At 42.3% G+C, this 18,271-nt stretch overlaps 1 protein-coding gene across 1 annotated transcript in view; it reads left to right on the top strand.

The window, feature by feature from the left end:
- The first annotated feature begins 5,718 nt into the window (after nt 1–5,718).
- Nucleotides 5,719–18,271, top strand: part of tmem47 (transmembrane protein 47) — a 58,821-nt gene continuing 46,268 nt past the window's right edge. The window contains exon 1 of the mRNA XM_080203934.1: nt 5,719–6,290. Coding sequence (XP_080060060.1) covers nt 6,071–6,290 — 220 coding nt within the window. The 5' untranslated portion in view covers nt 5,719–6,070. The remainder of the gene's footprint in view (nt 6,291–18,271) is intronic.

The following is an 18,271-nucleotide window of genomic DNA, read 5'->3' as shown; positions in this document are numbered from 1 at the left end:
GCATGCAAAAAACAAAACAAAAGCCTGAGATCACGTACTAACCAACTCAAAAACAGCTTCTTCCCTGCTGCCGTCAGACCTTTGAATGTACCTGCCTTCCATTATGTTGATCTTGCTCTACACTCTGGCTATAACTGTAACATTACATTCTCCGTTCTTTCCTTTCCTTCTTGATGTATGGTATGCTTTGTCTGTATAGTGTGCTTTTCACTGTATATTAATACATGTGACAATAATAAATCAAATCAAACTGAATCCTACAGAACTCCCACACCCAAACCAAAGTCTTAACCCAACATATTTACAGTTGATCTCCAGCTTCAGTTTGATTGCACTTCAGTCGGGTCAGGATGCTATCCCTTTAGCTTTTCAGGATCCATATCCTTCAGCAGCTTCTTCAGTTCTGGATTTTGTTCATGAGCTGTCACTATATTGTAAGGCTTTGTTCAGAAGGATCGGAGGCTTGTAAGGTTGAACAGTAGTATTTATCAGAAACACGTAACTATTTACTTACGTACAATGTGTAGCGTAAGGCCTGAATTTTACACTTGGAGTGTGCGCAAGTTCTGTGGACCTAGGAACAAATGTAGAATCCATTTCTGGGCAAAGTAGAAAGAGAAACTCCAGGAATCATTTTTGGAATCAAATGTTTCTACCAATTCCTATATGGAAGGAAAATTACTTTATGAACGGATCATTGGCCACTGACAATGATATTTGGGCCTCATACTGGGGCTTCCATCTCTGGTGACGAGCCAAGTGCAGAGATGGGCATTGCTATCGCAGCACACACATATACGATAAAAGCATCATCAGTCAAATCTCCACACTAATGGACTCTCCTGATTAACTTTACCCAGTCAATAAACAGTTTGAGTGGAAACGTTTTCTCCTTCGAGCAAGTAGGTAATACTCCTGTAACCACAGGACCAGTTGAGAAGTATAGAGTGACACGGTGACACACTGATTAGCTCTGCTGCCCCACAGCACCAGGAACCCAGGTTCGATTCCTGGCTTGGGTCACTGTCTATGTGGAGTTTGTATATTCTCCCTGTGTCTGTTGGATTTCCTCCAGGTGCTCCTGTTTCCTCCCACAGTCCAAAGATCTATGGGTTAGGTTGATTGACCACGCTAAATTACTCCTTAGTGCCAGGGGGAATAGCTATGTTAAATGCATGGGGTTGTACTGAAAGAGCCTGGATGGGATTGTGGTCAGTGCAGACTCAATGGGCCGAATAGCCTCCTTCTGCACTGTAGGATTCTATGATTTGACCAGAAATGATCCATTACTGTCAGAAGTTATGGACACGGTACTTCGTGCTATGACGGCTGGAGTAAACCTGGAGTTGATGCCATATATCACCCGAAGACGCAAGCTATTCATACAAGCTGGTTGTCTTCTCTGGGGAATAAAAGTCCTCATTCCATTATTATTAAGGAAATGTGCACTAAACCAACTACACAAAGGTCACTGTGGTAAATTGAAAGTGTGGGAGATAGCCAGAAACTATTTCTGGAGGCCAACTCTTGATATTTAATTCAGGAGAAGGCAACAATTTGTTTGTCTTGTGCAAAAGTTCTGAACCTACCTCCACTAACATCGTTACACCCATGGGAATGGCCAGAAGGGCCATGGCAAAGCATTCATATAGATTACGCAAGACCACTCGAAGTGTGCATGTTTCTCATTGTGATCGATGCCCACTCTAAATGTTCTGAAATCGCCATTATGAAGGCAACATCCTCAGAGACAACAAAGAAAGATTTTTGAAAGATTTTGTTATCCTCAACAACTTGTATGTGACAATAGGCCACAGTTCATTTTGAAAGAATTCACAAACTGTTTAAAGAAGAATGTGATTCAACACAGATGATCTACTCCTTATTATCCTACCACAAATGGGCTGGCAGAATGGTTTGTTCAGATAATGAAACATTCATTGAAGGTAACTTAAGAGCAAGGTTCGTTGTCTAAATGACTGAACCAAATCCTAATGACTTGTAAGAATATTGCTCATTCAACAATCCAAAGTTCTCCAGCTTGGCTCATGATAAAGCATCAAATAAACACAGTGTTTGATTTGCCTAAGCAGCCCAAGAAAACAGAAATTGTCAAGAAGAAACAGAAAGGTCAGATTATACAGTGCTAAACACTGTGTTTTTCATAAATATCAAGAAGTATTGGCAAGGGACTATCGCACCAATGAAAAGTGGATTCCTGCCATCACCTTAGCATAGATCTACACACTATAAGCTCGAGATGATAAAGCATGGAGGGAACAAGCAGGCCAAGTTTTGGCAACCAGAGCCAATTTGCCAGAGACAGAATCACAAGCTATGCCAAATGAAGGCCTGGACATACCCAAGAACTGGTAATTGGGGAGGACAGTACCTCAGCTGAGAATACTTCAACACTGAGTCAATGCTGAACACTACGTCTACTCTGGTGAAGAGAACCTTAGACAATGTCCAAAATAAAACAAAAATACCAGAGGTTGCAGTCGACATGAAAAAGCAACACCTGAGATTCGCCAACAGCCACCCAGAAATCAACGACCTTCAAAACATCTAAACTCTTGACTATTGTGTTCATTAGTTGTTCATACTGATTTTGATTGTTAACATTATATTGCACTTCATTGCAGGAACGTCTGATGTAAAGGGGTAGGAGAGTGTTTTGTATTCCTTTTTGGAACATCATCATCCATTTACATGGGTAAATGAGCAGACTGTAAGTACCTTTTCAATAAGTTCTTGTTTGCTTGTATCTTTGTGGTCTGCAAACCTACCCTTTAACAAAATACCACAAGGGGCTTGTCAAGAGCAACATTATTTTTTAGACTTAACTTATTTAGAAGTTTCTGTATCGTGTGGCCAGAATATATTTTCTTTTTTGGTGCATTGAAAATTAATTTGATTCTGCTTTAATGGACTGAGATTGCTTGTTGGTTGTAATAGGATCCAGATGTAGCTCAGGCTTGTAACTGTATTGTGTAGTCTTCTGCCAAAGTTTGGAGCTTGTCTAACATATCACAGTAGTTTGCACAGAAGACAGTGCTGTTAATGCCTTGAAGGTCTAGCTAAAAGATCAGAAGTTCAAGGCATTCCTGGTGTCCCTGCCTTCCTGAAGGTATTTCCAATCTTCCTCCACATCCTCACCCTTTGCCTCTCCAGGCTCCTCATCAGACACATCACTTGCAGGCACCCTCCCTGATCTTTAGAGCTACTGCACTTTCCTCAGCTGCCAATGTATTTTGCTGACTATTTTTTAAAGAGGGGGCTTAAGTCTATAAGGAGAATATTGCTTGAAAAGTAACTCATTGTGAGAGGTTATAGTTAAGAATTGTATCTTGTCTTGTTTAAGTATTGCTGAATTGTTAAAAGTTCAGTTAATATATTCGTTACAGTTAAACTGTGTTGATAAATAAAATTTGTTTTGATAAAAGCTTCCAAATTTGTCAGTGGAATCACACCTAGATTGAAAAATCTTATCCTTTCATTAATACCAAAATAGAAAATTGTTGGAGTCCAGTCTGGCTTCATAATATACCTTGGGATTCGGATCTGGTACCTAACAACTGTGCTGTAACCCTCAGGCAAAACTTCCAGAGCAGATGAAGTCCTCAGATACAGCTAGGCTTACAAATCTATGGCAATCAAAGGAAATCTGGCAGGACTCTAATCTCAGACAACAGCAAATTTGGAAATAAACTGAAAGTGCTTGTGCTTCAGGGGCTCTTTATCCCACTTTTGTATGACAATTTGATGAAAAATGCTTCCTGCCTATCCTTTTTTTGCATGCAATGAGCATGCATTGCTCAAGCAATGTAAATCACAGATAAAACACTTCTAACTGGCCTTAATCTGTCAACAGATGCAAATCTGGGTTAAGGCGACATGGCGGCACAGTGGTTAGCACTGTTGCTTCACAACTCCAGGGACCTGGGTTCGATTCCTGGCTTGGGGTCACTGCCTGTGTAGAGTTTCCATGTTCTCTGTGTCTGCATGGATTTCCTCCAGGTGCTCTGGTTTCCTCCCACAGTTCAAAGATGTGCAGGTTAGGTGCATTGGCCATGCAAAATTAACCCTTAGTGCCCCCGTTGAGTAGATTAGAGGGGTTAGCGAGGTAAATATGTGACGTTATGGGAATAGGGCCTAGATGGGATTGTTGTCAATGCATAATTGTTGGGCTGAATGGCCTCCTTCTGCACTGTATGGATTCTATGTTTCTTCTATGGTCTGACTCCCATGTGCACCCAACAACCTCAATATCACATATGTGATGTCAGGAAGCACATCCAATGTCATTTTGCACAATTTTGTGTGCATTTGGGTGAAGTGCATTTCTGTCAGAATGTAAAATTCAGGTCTAAGAGCCTGTCACATCAAAAGTGAACATGGGACTGATCACATTACTGCCAACATAGTGATGTAAGAGATGCATCACCTGTATCTAGTAGTCAATGTAGTGTTGAATCGAGCCATGTGTAGAAGCAAGCATGGAGACAGCTCCCAGCTTGGACTTTTACTATATCTAGTTATACTATATATAGTTTCCAGTAGTTAATAGTTAACTGTTAAACTAATTCAGACTATGAATACCTCAATCAGACCCACCAAACTGCACCCAACACCTACTTGTCATTCATTCAATCCTCTACAGGATCAATAAGCAGTACTGTTCTTCAGTCCCATATTAACCCTTGCTGTGGTGAACACCCTTTATGGGAGCCAAAGGATATTGGGGATGGGGGGAAGGGGGTGTGGAGTGGGGTCTCATGAAAATATTGTTAAGACCTTTGGATCAGCTGCGATCTCATTGAACAGTGGAGCAGACTCTAAGGGCTGAATGGCCTAATCCTGCTTCACATGCATCTGTGCAGGAACTTCCTGGAAGTGAGAGTTGAAGAAAAGGGCAGCTGGGGCAACAGCTTGCGGATTTTTGTGTTAATTAGAGTGTTACTCGAATAAGGTAAATGCTGTTCGTCTCATTGCTATTTGCATAGCCCAGTTTAATTAATTCACAGAATACAGACATTTCATCCTCTGCCTGTAAAAACACGAATATTAATTGTGACAAGAGTTAAAAATGATTGTCCAGGAAGTTACGATGAATGTTCTGGATGAATGAATTAAGGATATACAACAGAGTCTTCCTCATGCTTGCGATCTCGCTGTTTCACTCCATTCTTACATTCTTTTCATGGATGCATCACCAACAAGCGCCATATCCGATCACGAAAAAAAGCGAAAACTCTTGCCGTTTATTATATATATCTATGTGATTCAATGAGTTAAGGTGATATTTATCCTCTCCACTATGCCTTCCATTCACTTACTAATCTTGGGTATTAAGAAACTGCGTTCATTTTAATGAAATGTCAGATTCCCAAAACATGGCTATAGTGATATTTTGCTGAAACTTATCGGGAAAATAGACATCGATTAAAATCATTCTTCTTAAAAATATACCAGCTCAGGCAATAATGCAAAACAAAAGGAATGTACAGAATTTTAGCCAAGGGTTTTTAGCTAACTAGGAACTTGCTGCCAATTTATTCGAAACTCTCTCATATTATAAAACTAGAGTAAAGTTAATTTACTCCATTTCACTGTCTTTTTCTCATTTGGCCCAGTTTTACACTTTGACCGTTTCTACAGTGCACATTCCAAGGGTTGATTGTTGCAGTCGCTCATTCCTTGTTGCATAAGCACATCATATTTCAGCATCAAGGAAACAGGGTTTAAAAGTTTTTGTTTTTTCTGTTGTTGAGGTGTAATTGGTGGCTGGAGGCATTAGGACCAGAGGGTGATCGCTGGCGAGAGGAGCTGACGTTCTGCGCTTTCCTAGTAAGGAGCTGACTCACACAGTGACGGCAGAAAGTCAGACAGATCTTGAGAGAAAGAAGCAGAGCGAGCGAGAGCGAGAGAGAGAGAGACACGCACACACACAACCAAAGCGATTGGGAGAGGCGGTAGGCAGTCAGTGAGTGCAGACTCGCTGGCACCTGCAGAGAGGACAGTTGCAGCCGGCAGTTTGGCGAGTGTTGCCCCATCGCTCGAGTGGATAATGTCTACAGCGGAGGAGAGCCGAGTGGCAGCGGTGACTCCACTCAAACTGACCGGGCTGGTGTGTGTGGTCCTCTCGCTCTGTTTGGACGTGGTGGCCTTGCTGAGTCCAGCCTGGGTGACAGCCGACAGCCACTTCTCACTCTCCCTGTGGCAGAGGTGTTTCCGACCGGGCTCGGTTCCCGACAGCAAGTGGAACTGCAACTGGGCTCTGGGCAGCGGTAAGAAGGACAGCGCCTGGTATCCGGGACAGGGGCGCAACGACTGAGAAAGAGACAGCCAGGAGGGAACACGACTGTAGGGACAGATAGAAAGATTAATAGGGAAATGTCGCACGAACAGATCAGAGTAACGGGCAAGAACCCTGAGGCAGACTCTTACTGGATATCTAAGAGATAACTGGAAGTGTTGTGAGGGAGTAAATATCAGAATGCTTAACCGACTTAAATAGAGCTTTGTCGGGACACTTAAAAAGTGAGGATGAAGCATTAGACAGAATGGGAACAAGAACGAGGAACAAATTGTGGCCAGGCACTTAAGGGAGGGAGAACTACGAAGTAGCAATATTAACATTTAGAGTCAGCAGCAATAAGAAAACACACAATACAGGAGGAAAACAAAGATTTTGTGCCGTTTTGCAAAAAATCTTACATATGTACTTATCACAGAAATAAACACAAATATATTCAAGCAGAAAGAGTATGTAATGGGACATGTTATATACTGACAAACACAAAGAGATATACTCCACACTGACGGAAGTAGAGTCATACACACCGAGACCTGCTTTATCCTGGCAAAAGCTAGCATTGACAGATCTTTTTCACTAAAAAAAATGTATACATTGGAACACACTTGCCCCTGTTATGGGAACAGACTTACATTAGAACATGTGTACAGACGTAAACGCAACTACAAGGAAACATATTATGCCGACTGAAACACGTATGTTTACATATTAAATCCTGACAGAAATTAGGCACTGGTCTGTGCTATACACTGATAATGAGAAATAAGTGCATATAGGGTGATATATGCTGACGGATGTTCAGATATTGTGAAATCGGACTGACAAAAAATACAGACGCACTGTAAGGACAATGCTAACAAAGTGAGGGCGGGGGGGGGGGGGGGAGGTGGTTTACGGGCACACCAGGCAATATTAAATATTAAGAGAACTAAAGATGAAAATGAAGATACCAACCAGTCCGACAGAATGTTTAACAAAAAAGAGGAAACTTTTAGATACTGTCAGAAGCTTACAAAAATCAAACATGATCACAGGTTGATAATGATATTGGCTAACTGCACACATAGGCATACTGTGAATATTGACCTTAGATGTAGCTTGACAGAGAGGAAAGATTGAGAGAGATACAAACGGAGGCAGAAAGGAAATGGAGACTATGAATAACATGAATACGATAGAGACCGAGGAAAAATAAAACCAGAGATTGAATCAACCACTTGAAATGAGTGAGAAAGAGGGACTGTGAGGGAAACGGGATGAGAGTAATATAAATGTATAAAAAATGCAGAATTATAAAAAAAAGACAAAAAGTGTGAAAAATGCAAGATAAATTCAAAACAGATTGAGAGAAATAACAGGGGCTGAAAAAATAGCCAGCAGGAAATAGGGGGGAAAAAACTTAGAAATACAGAGGATGGCAGAAATAGAGAAAAACAGAAAGAAAATGCAGAAAATTGGCGAAAGAAATAGGGGAGGGGTGGATAAACCCAAAAGAAGTGAAAGAAACAAGACACAAGGGCAAGTTTATGCTGCTTTCGGAACTCAAAGCGCTGTCAGCGGGACTGACACTGTAAGACTTCAGTCTGCTTGGCGGTCTTCTAAGTTTCTCTGCCACTTTTGCGGTGAAGACTGTCGGCACGGGAGTGAAAATATAAATGCAGCTTAAAGGATCTTTCTGACAATTGTGGATGGCAATATAAAAGCAGTTAGAGGGTGACTGATGACAGATAGCCGGAATAAGGGTGAGGCCGAGACTGCTGGAAGCAGATTGTTGGCGACAGAGGGTGGATAACGGGAGGCAGTATACCCAGCACTGCAGCAGCTGATGGATGGTTATATATTGACAGCTTGTTTCTGCACCTTTGTCTTTATTGTGGTGAACTGTCAACAAGTCTTGATTAAAAAAAACACATCCCCTTGGCAGGGATCCGTTCATGGATCTCAACTTCTTGTTCCTCTCGTTCTTCCTTCCAGTTCGCCTTTGCTCGGAAGCTTTAAAATCATGCCTTGGTGGACAATTTGTTTTGAGTCCATCATTTTAATCCGAGGTCACAGGTGAACAATGAAGGTCGCTCCCCGCAGCAACCCCCCCCCCCCTCCCCGAGCTTTTGCTGCGGTAAACAATTGTTGATTTGTCTGGATCTTTCCCGGGGCTGCGTGTGCGTTCAAAACATCACACAATGTGGGCTTTAGTTTTGACAGCGCAGCCTGCTGCTCCTGCTCTCCTCGCCATTTCATAGTTCTGTGGTTGTTTTTCTATAGATATATATAAAGCCTCCGTGTCTGATAATAATGGCCCCACAGCACTCACTGGTTAGCAGGCTCGTAGTGCCTAGTTATAAAAGTATGGACACTCTTCCTAGATTAAAACATTCAATTATTGGGAGGGTGGACGGGGAGGGGAGATTTGAAAGCTCAGTTGGCAGGCAGGGTAGCAGCGATTACTGACAAACTGCAGTGAATAGTCAAACAGTTAACCATTCCCCTTCTCCCTCCTCCTCCCCACAGACACGCTCCTCAGAAACTCCTTTTTAAGTCATGTTGTGCAGTGGCTACTTGGTGTTTTTCACACGGCATTTATACTAATGAATCAGAAAGTGCAATGGCGATAGGAGTAGGAGTTTCTGAACTAAATCAAGCCGCGCAGGAGGAACTCTGCTTGAGGACTCGGCGTCACTTTCCTATCATTTCCCACATGATGTCTCGACCTTTCCTGTTGTGGTATTTAGTTTAATTAGGGGCAAAAAATCCACAAACTTTAATGAAGAGTCCACTTTTTATTTCCTGCCTGTGTCTGTATATTTGGATACCAGTAATAGATGAAAGGCGGACAGTCAGTTGTGTATATGCTCTCTCGTATATTGCACCCGGGTTTTGGATCAACGCCAACGTTTAGGGATGTTTCCTCTTTGGTCATTCAGCCCAGTTTCCAATGAGGGTTGGAACTTGAAACTCAGAACTCAAAACATTGCAATGTTTTCGCACGGATTAGCAGTGGCAGAGGTCTCACTATTAGAGTACAACAATAACTGCAGTGAAAATATTTTGCAGCGTTCAGCCATTCAGAGACAGTCGCACTTTGAACAGACAAGTTTTATGTTAGAATCCCAAGGCATAATTTCATGACTATTTTTCAGTTCTAATGGGAGTTTGACTTTGCATCTGAGTAGGATTTGCTGTAAACCTTTTATGTGGTATGGATCAGTGCTATTCAGATAGACCAAAATAGCATTTTTGTATGTCTGTAAGCGGGGGGGGGGGGGGGGGGCAGTTTAGAACAGAGTTGAGGAGGAACTTCTTTACTCAAAGGGTGGTGAATCTTTGGAATTCTCTGCCCGTTGAAGTGGTGGAGGCTACCTGGCTAAATATTTTTAAGACGCGGGTAGATAGGTTTTTGGTAGACAAGGGAATTAGGGGTTATGGGGAGAAAGCGGGAAAGTGGAACTGAGCCACTTCAGATCAGCCATGACCTTATTGAATGGCGGGGCAGGCTCGAAGGGCTAGATGGCCTACTCATGCTCGTATTTCTTATGTTCTTATGATATTAGATTAGTTTACATTATTGAGATTGCACTCCTGCAATAAGAAACATTACAGTTTGGTTTGTTGCAAAATCCTTGTAGAAGATTCGAGAAAATGATATATCCCACTATTCAATCATCACAACATGTAAGTAATGAAATCGTGAGTAGGTTATGTCAAGGCTCTGTTAGCAGGGAATGTTTTACACGGGCATGGCTTTCCACATTTTGTTAGTGTTGTGAAACATTTACATCTTTAACCCCCTTTAGCTGTTGTCAGGTGCATATGTTTGCATAGGTGGAGAACAGCACCATGTGATAACATTAAATTGCTCCAGGGCAGTTGTGCCAAGTTTTCAGTGGGTAATATTCAATGGGTAACAGAAACAATTTCATGGAGATGTGAGCTCTGAAACTATGCGAATCTGTTAGTAACATTAGGCCTCGCTGGGAGTGAACATGAATTGTAATTTCAGGTATCCTAGTTTGAGACAGGATTAGAAAGGACAAGGAGGTTGTGCTGCTGGTGACAGCCTCCTTGTGGAAAGGAATGATATTAATGAGGTGTCATGCTGAAATTCGTATTGTTTGGTGAACCCTTATGGAGTTTTCACCCGCCCAAAGTTAAAAAAAAGGCACATGGCTAACAGGCCTGGCATGTTAAAATTCATTTCTTAAAATTAAGTTATTGTTAAATAAGTTTAATCATAACTTATTCTTTGTTGTATGTGTTTTCATGTTAACTCCCTTTGCTATATTTTCACACAGCCAGTTGTTGCTGCAAATGTCTTGCAGGAAACAAGTGCTGAGGATGGGAATTCCTCTGAGGTTCCAGTACTCATGATTTCAATGAGGAAGATGAGTTCACAAGGGGATGATAAATGCACATAGAATGCAATATGAGGAATTATGCCAGCAGCAATCACCACCATGGGACTTGCACTTACAGATGCTGGTAATTTTAAGTAGGCATGCCAAAGGAAAGCTGTCTTTGCCTTCACTTTGCAAGGAAGGCTATCACTGAGCTGCAGCATATGCTCCAGATTGACCTGCAGACAGCTGCTGGAACAAAGAAGACGCTTTCCATAAACATAAAGGTTATCAACACAGTAAGATTTTATGCCACTGGATCATTCCAGCTCATAGCAGGGGCATGTGATTTTGCAATGCAGTGAGCCATCTGCAGATGTGTCAAACAGGTGACAGATGCTTCACATGTAATGGGCAACATGCTCATCAGTTTTCCTGTGGAAAAGTGGTATAAGCTACAGGGGAATAATGACAGGTTTTACAAGAGTGCAGTGTATGGTAGATGGCACCCATATGGACATCAAGACTTCTCACATCAACCTTATGACCTATGTGAGTGGAAATTACTTCCACTCACTTAACATGTCTTAATGCAAGTCAGTATCTGTTATTAAAGATGCCTTTATTATGCAGAAGTCAAAGATGCCTGCACTATTTGAAAGCTCAAATAAATTGGATGAATAGTTACCAGGAAACCAGGGCTATGTTTAGCAGCTGTATTTGATGCTTAACCAAATTTTGACAAGTGTTCATTTTTATTTACTAATTAGATGTGTGAAGGCCAATATCTATTGCCCATCCCTAATTGCTCTTGAGAGCGTGAGCTACCTTCTTGACCTGTTGCAGTCCTCCTATTTGACTTAAAGCTACAGAATTGTTGGGTAGGGAGTTCCTGGATTTTGACACAGTGACAATCAAAGCATGGTGATTTTTTTCTAAGTCAGGATGATAAGTGAAGGGAACTTGCAGCTGGTGGTGCTCACAAGTGCCCACTTCCCTTGTTCTTTTAGATTATGAAGGTTACAGGTTTCGAACCCGTTGTAGAAGAAGCCTTAGGGAGTTGCGGCAGTGCATCATGTGGTTTGTACAGGCACTACACACCGCTGGTGAATGGAATGAATGCCTAAGGTGGTGGATGATAAAGCAGGTCGCTTTGTTCTGAATGATAGTGACCTTCTTGAATGTAGTTGGCACTATGTTCATCCAGGCAAGCAGGGAGCATTCCCTCATATTCCTGATGTGTTTTTTATGGGTGGTGGAAGAGTTTTGGAGAATCAGGAGGTTAAATACTCACCATGAAATTCCCTGCTCTTATATTACAGCATATGGCTGATCCAGTTAGGTTTCTGGTTAACAGAGAGCCCAAGAATATTATTACTGAGTGATTCAGAAATGGAAATGCCACTGAATACCAAGGGGACATGGTTAAATTCTGTTTTGTTGGAGATGGTCACTGCCCAGTATAGCAAGAAAGTTATTTTGTTAACCCAAGTTTGAATGTTGCCCAAGTCTAGTTGTATCACAAAAAGTTAGTATGCAGGTACAGCAAGTGATTAGGAAGGCAAATGGAATGTTGGCATTTGTTGCAAGGGGAATGGAATATAAAAGCAGGAATATTTTGAGATAGCTATAAGGCATTGGTGAGACCGCATCTAGAGTACAGTGTACAGTTTTAGCATCTTTATTTGAGAAAGGATATAAATGCATTCGAAGCAGTTCATAGAAAGTTCCCTCGTCTGATACCTGAGATGAAGGGGTTATCCTATGTGAAAACATTGGCCGGATTGGACCTGCATACATTAGAGTTTAGAAGATTCTGAAAGGTCTTGACAGGTGGATGCTGTTTCCACTTGTGGGAGAGACTAGAACTAGGGGCCACAATTTAAAAATATGCAGTCTCTCATTTAAGAGATAAAGAGAATATTTTTCTCTCAAAGGGTCATGATTCTTTTGAATTCTCTTCTTGGGAAAGCAGTAGAAACATGGTGATTGAATATTTTAAAGCTAGGGATAGATAGATTCTGGATCAGCAAGGGAGCCAATGGTTATCGGTGATAGGTGTGAATGTGGAGATGAGGCCACAATCCCATCTGCCATCATCTTATTGAATGGCAAAACAGGTCTGAGGGGCTGAATGGCCTCTTCCTGCTTCTAATTTGTAAATTTGTGTGCATGTTTGTACGCTTATTTAGATGCACACAGGCATGGATTCTTCATTATGTGAGGAGTTGCGAAAAAAAACTAACTTCTCTGCCATTATCAGCGAACATTTCCATTTTTGACTTTGTGATAAAATTGATGAAGCCGCTGAAAGTAGTCTGCAGAAAAGTCTTGAGGTTGAGACGCTTGGCCTCCAAGAATCACAACCATTTTGCTTTGTACTAGGTATGATTCCAACCAGCGAAGAGTCTGTCCCTGATTCCATTACCTTCACTTTCAGGAGGGCTCCTTGATACACTTTGTTAAATACTGCTATGTTGGGGTCAATCACTCTCATCTCATCTCTTAAATTTATTTAGCCTCTTAGCCTATGTTTGGACCAAGGTTGAAATGAGGTGTAGAGCTCAGTGGTCCTGGCGGAATCCACACTGAGCAATAATGTACAGGTTATTGCTTTTGGTGCCTCTTGTTAGCTTCGTCAATGACAACTTCCAGCCCTTACTGATGATATAAAGAAGACTGATAGGGTGGTAACAGGCTGAATTTGATACATCCTGCTTTTTGTGAACAGCAAGTACTCGGGCCATTTTTCACTTTGTCAAGTGGATGGATGCCAGTGTTACAGCTGTAAGAAAAAGGATCAGATCTTTGCCACAAGGCTCCTCAAACCTCCTCCACCATTCAGCAGAATCATGGTTGTCCTATGTGCCTGCCTGTCATCCGTAATCCTTTATTTCCTTATGGTTCAGTGGTATGTCTAAAGCTCTACTGGAACAGCTTGTTCTGTTCTATGTGCCTTCAGTACTACTGTTGTATGCTATCAGACAGAGTCCTTACACTTTGCACTCCAGTGCACTCAGCTATCTTTTGATATCACGTGGAGTGAAGCGAGTTATCTGAAGATTGGCATCTGAGATACCGGGGAGATATTACATTTCAGGTTAAAGATGGTTACAAGCAATTCAACCTTTAGTTTTGCACTTAGGTGCAATCTTTAAGATTGGGGAGTTCATGGAGCCTCCACATTTCCCTTTCTGTTTACATGTACACCACCATTCTATATGCAAATAGGCTATAGAACTTAGATTTGAGCTCTTGTTGTGGGTTTGCAGAGCTCTGTCTATAGCATGTTGCTTCTACTTGTTAAAATGTTTTGGTCCTATATTGTAGCTTCACAAGATTGGCACCTCATTTCTAATCATGACTGGCACTGCTCCTGGCATGGTCTCCAGATTTGGTCTCCTGCTTTGATGGTTAGTGTACAATAATTGATATGTTGGGCCATGAAGTTACAGATTGTGAAGGACTGCTATCCTGCTGCATTGCTAATGGCCCTCTGTGCCTCATGCAATACTCAGTTTTGAGCAATTAGACCTGTCCATTTAGCACAGTGCTAGAGCCACACAACACAATGGAAGGTGTCCTCAGGTTGAAAACAGGACTTGGTCTTCACTAGGGCTTTGTGTTGGCCGTTATTACCAAGGGTGTCATGGATTCATCAGCAGGTAGATTGGTGAGAACAAAGTCAAGTAGCTTTTTCCCTCATGTTGGGTTGGTCACTACTGCTACAGTCCCAGTCTGGCAACTATTTCCTCTGGTCTCAGCCAAGTCAATCAGTCATGGCAGTACTGAGCCTCCTGGAGATACAGATTGAAATTGCCCATCCAGAGTACTTTTCTTCAGCTATGTTTGATTTGGTGCAATGAGACTTCATGGGATCTGGAGATAATGCTGAAGACTCCCAGAACAACTTCCTCCCAACTGTGCCTTCAACTCTGCGAGATCTGTCCTGCTGGGACCGGTCATAGCCAGGGATTTGTCTGGGAAGTTGAATAAATGGCATGATTCCTTGTCAATAACTTCATTGGACTGTTGTTGATTAGATTGCAGGTCAGCCTCCTAATTTTGGCACAAGTCCCAGATTGTTAGTTCTGTCACAAACATCGGACTGAGAGAGCTGAAATATAGAAACTAGGAGCAGGAGTAGGCCATTCGGTCCTTTGAACCAGCTCTGCCAAGGACACTGAGGACAGAATTTACGAAGAAACCGCAAACAAAATCAGATTAAGATATGGTTCATCTGGAATTAATTTAGAACATACTGCTTGTATGTTGAAGCAAAGATTCAGCTGTTTGGACCATAAAGGGGGCTGCTTCTACATAGCTCCTTGAAATATCAAAATAATTATAATCCATTATATGTAAGTTCACTGTGTGATGAGGTTTCATCATGTAACAAGATGGGGAGGAAGCTCCTGTGCAGCAATGGCTGAAGTGAGGAATAAGGAAGGAAATAATAGAAATGGTCTTCCAGTCTGGATTTTTGGTGCAGCGATCATTAGTAGCAATTCACTGTAATTTCTGTTGATCTCTGCTCCAATCTTGGAGCTAAATTGAAATATTACACAGTGTACCCAGAAACACCATGCTGAACGTTTAGACATCTATCATGCCAACTTGTGGCATCCTAACACTCTACTAGCAGTTGTAACCTGAACTTGACCTTTCTCAACAAAAATGTGAGTATCGTGTTAGTGAGCCAGTGAACTAGCTAATGAGGCAGTGAGGGAAAGAGATGCTGCTTTTGTGACTATTTTTCCAGCAGGTTATGCTTATTTCCAAGCTAGGTGAGTACAACTTTAAATAAATTGTTCTGTGCAAATTATTTCACTATTTGACTAGTTAAAAAATAAAGTCAGACAGAAATGGCAGGATTGGTGGTGTGCTGCGACTGTAACATTTGGGAACCTGTGCAATGACAATCTCAGACAGCCATATCCGCAGAAAGTCTCTACAGCTTGGGGTACTCGGACGTGCACTCAGATCTTGTGCAGATCAGCTGGCAGGGGTATTCACAGACATGTTTAACCTCTCTTTGCAACAATCTGAGGCCCCTATCTGCTTCAAGAAGATGACCAACATCCCAGTACCTGAGGAAAACCAAGCAGTGTGCCTTAATGACTATCGGCCGGTGACTCTGACATCCATCATTATGAAATGCTTCAAAAGGTTAGTCATGGCATGAATGAATTCCAGCCTCCCAGACTACGTGGATCAACTACAGTTTGCCTACCCCTGCAACAGGTCCACAGCAGAGGCTATTTCCCTGGACCTGCACTCAACCCTGGAACACCTAGTTAACAAGGACATCTATGTCAGACTCCTATTTATTGGCCACAGCTTAGCCTTCAACACTATAATTCCTATGAAACTCATCTCCAAACTCCATGGCTTGGGTCTCGGCACCTCCCTCTGTGACTGGATCCTGAATTTCCTAATTCACAGATCACAATCAGTAAGGATACGCAACAACATCTCCTCCACAATCATTCTCAACAACTGTGTCCCACAAGGCTGTGTTCTCAGCCCCCTACTATACTCCTTGTACACGTACGATTGTGCGACCAAATTCCCCTCCAATTCAATTTTCAAGTTTGCTGGGTCAAATCTCAAATAATGACGAGAACGAGTAGAGGAATGAGATAGAGAATCTACTGAACTGGTGTGGCAACAATAATCTCTCCCTCAATGTCAACAAAACAAAGGAGCTTGTCATTGACTTCAGGAGGCGTAAAAGAGAACATGCCCCTGTCTACATCAATGGGGACAAAGTAGAGTGGGCCAAGAGCTTCAAGTTTTTAATCACAAACAACCTGTCTTGCCGAAACTATAGTCAAGAAAGCTCACATGCCTCTACTTTCTCAGAAGACTAAGGAAATTTGGCATGTCAGCTATGACTCACTACCTTCTTCAGATGCATCATAGAAAGCATTCTTTCTGGTTGTATCACAGTTTGGTATGGCTCCTGCTCTGCCCAAGACCGTAAGGAACTACAAAAGGTCATGAACGTAGCCCAATCCATCACGCAAACTAGCCTCCCATCCATTGACTCTGTCTACACTTCCTGCTGCCTCAGCAAAGCAGCCAGCATAATTAAGGATCCCACATACCCCGGATATTCTCTCTTCCATCTTCTTCCTTCGGAAAAAAGATACAAAATTCTGAGGTCATGTACCAACCGACTCAAGAAAGCTGCTGCTATCAGACTTTTGAATGGACTTACCTTGCTTTAAGTTGATCTTTCTCTTACCCTAGCTATGACTGTAACACTACATTCTGTACTCTCTCATTTCCTTCTCTATGAAGGTATGTTTTGTCTGTATAGAGTGCAGGAAACAATACTTTTCATTGTATGTTAATGCATGTGACAATAATAAATCAAATCAAACTTCAGCTCTGAGTTGTTGAGCTGGAGTCTGAGTTGCGGGGCACTAGGGAGGAGAAAGAGTTACCTGAACACTTTGTTCCCAAAGGCTGTCACTCCTATTGGGTTCGGCAGAACTTGTGAGTTGATCAATGGTCAGAGACAAGAGGATGTGGCTGTGGGTCAGATGGGTAAAGAACATCAGCATGAAGTGATGGAGGAAATTCAGCCCCTGACATTATCCAACTGCAGGTTTAAGTCCAACCACTTTAACTTGTGTTGTGAGACTTCTTACTGTGTTTACCCCAGTCCAACGCCGGCACCTCTACATCATGATTATCCAACTGGTACAAGGTGCTTGCTATGGCTGAGGAGGAGGACTACAAGGTGGATGAGCATGGTACCATGGTGAAGGATGCCATTCAAGTGGGAAGAGCAAAGAGGAATGTGGTTTTGATAGGAGACAGCGTAGCCTGGGAGTTAGACAATATTCTCTGAGTTGAGAGCAAGAGTCCAGATGACTGTGTTGCCTGCCCAGTGCCAGCATTCGCGACATTTGCTCAGGGCCAGAGAGGAAATTGCAGTGAGAGGGGGAGCATCCAGTGATCATGGTCCATTGGGTGGCTTAGTGACACAGTGGTTAGCATTGCTGCCTCACAGCATCAGGGACCTGAGTTTGAATCTGACTTCAGGTCCCTGTCTGTTCCAAGTTTGTGCATTCTCCCTGTGTCTGTATGGATTTTGGGTGCTCCAGTTTCTTTCCATAATCCAAATATGTGTGGGTTAGGTTGATTGGCCATGGTGAATTGACTGTTAGTATCAGGGGAATTAGTGGTGTAAATACGTGGGGTTATGGGGAAAGGGCCTGGGTGGAATTGTTGTTGGTGCAGGCTTGGTGGGCTGAAAGGCCTCTTTCTGCACTGTAGGAATTCTATGTAGGTACCAATGACATAGGTAAGACTAGGAAAGAGGTCCTGTATACAGAATATGAGGAACTAGGTACTAAATTAACATGTAACACCTCTAGATTATTACCTGAACCATGTGTTAAATTGAGAGAAGTAAATTGAGAGAGATGAATCTGTGGTTCAGTGACCAATGTGGGAAAAATGGGTACCAATTAGTGGAAGAAGTGGGGGCTGCACCTTTGGGACAGTCTACTCCAGAACCATGCTGGGACAGGTGTGGATTTGGAAAGGCTGTTCCCTCTTGTAGAAGAAGCTACAAACAGGGATCTCAGTTTAAAAATAAGGGGTG

Source organism: Carcharhinus amblyrhynchos, chromosome 15 (assembly GCF_965287045.1).
Source record: "Carcharhinus amblyrhynchos chromosome 15, sCarAmb.v2.hapA, whole genome shotgun sequence".
NCBI classification, from domain to species: Eukaryota; Metazoa; Chordata; class Chondrichthyes; order Carcharhiniformes; family Carcharhinidae; genus Carcharhinus; species Carcharhinus amblyrhynchos.
The sequence above is the reverse complement of the archived record's forward strand: the minus strand, read 5'-3'. Positions and strand labels throughout refer to the sequence as shown.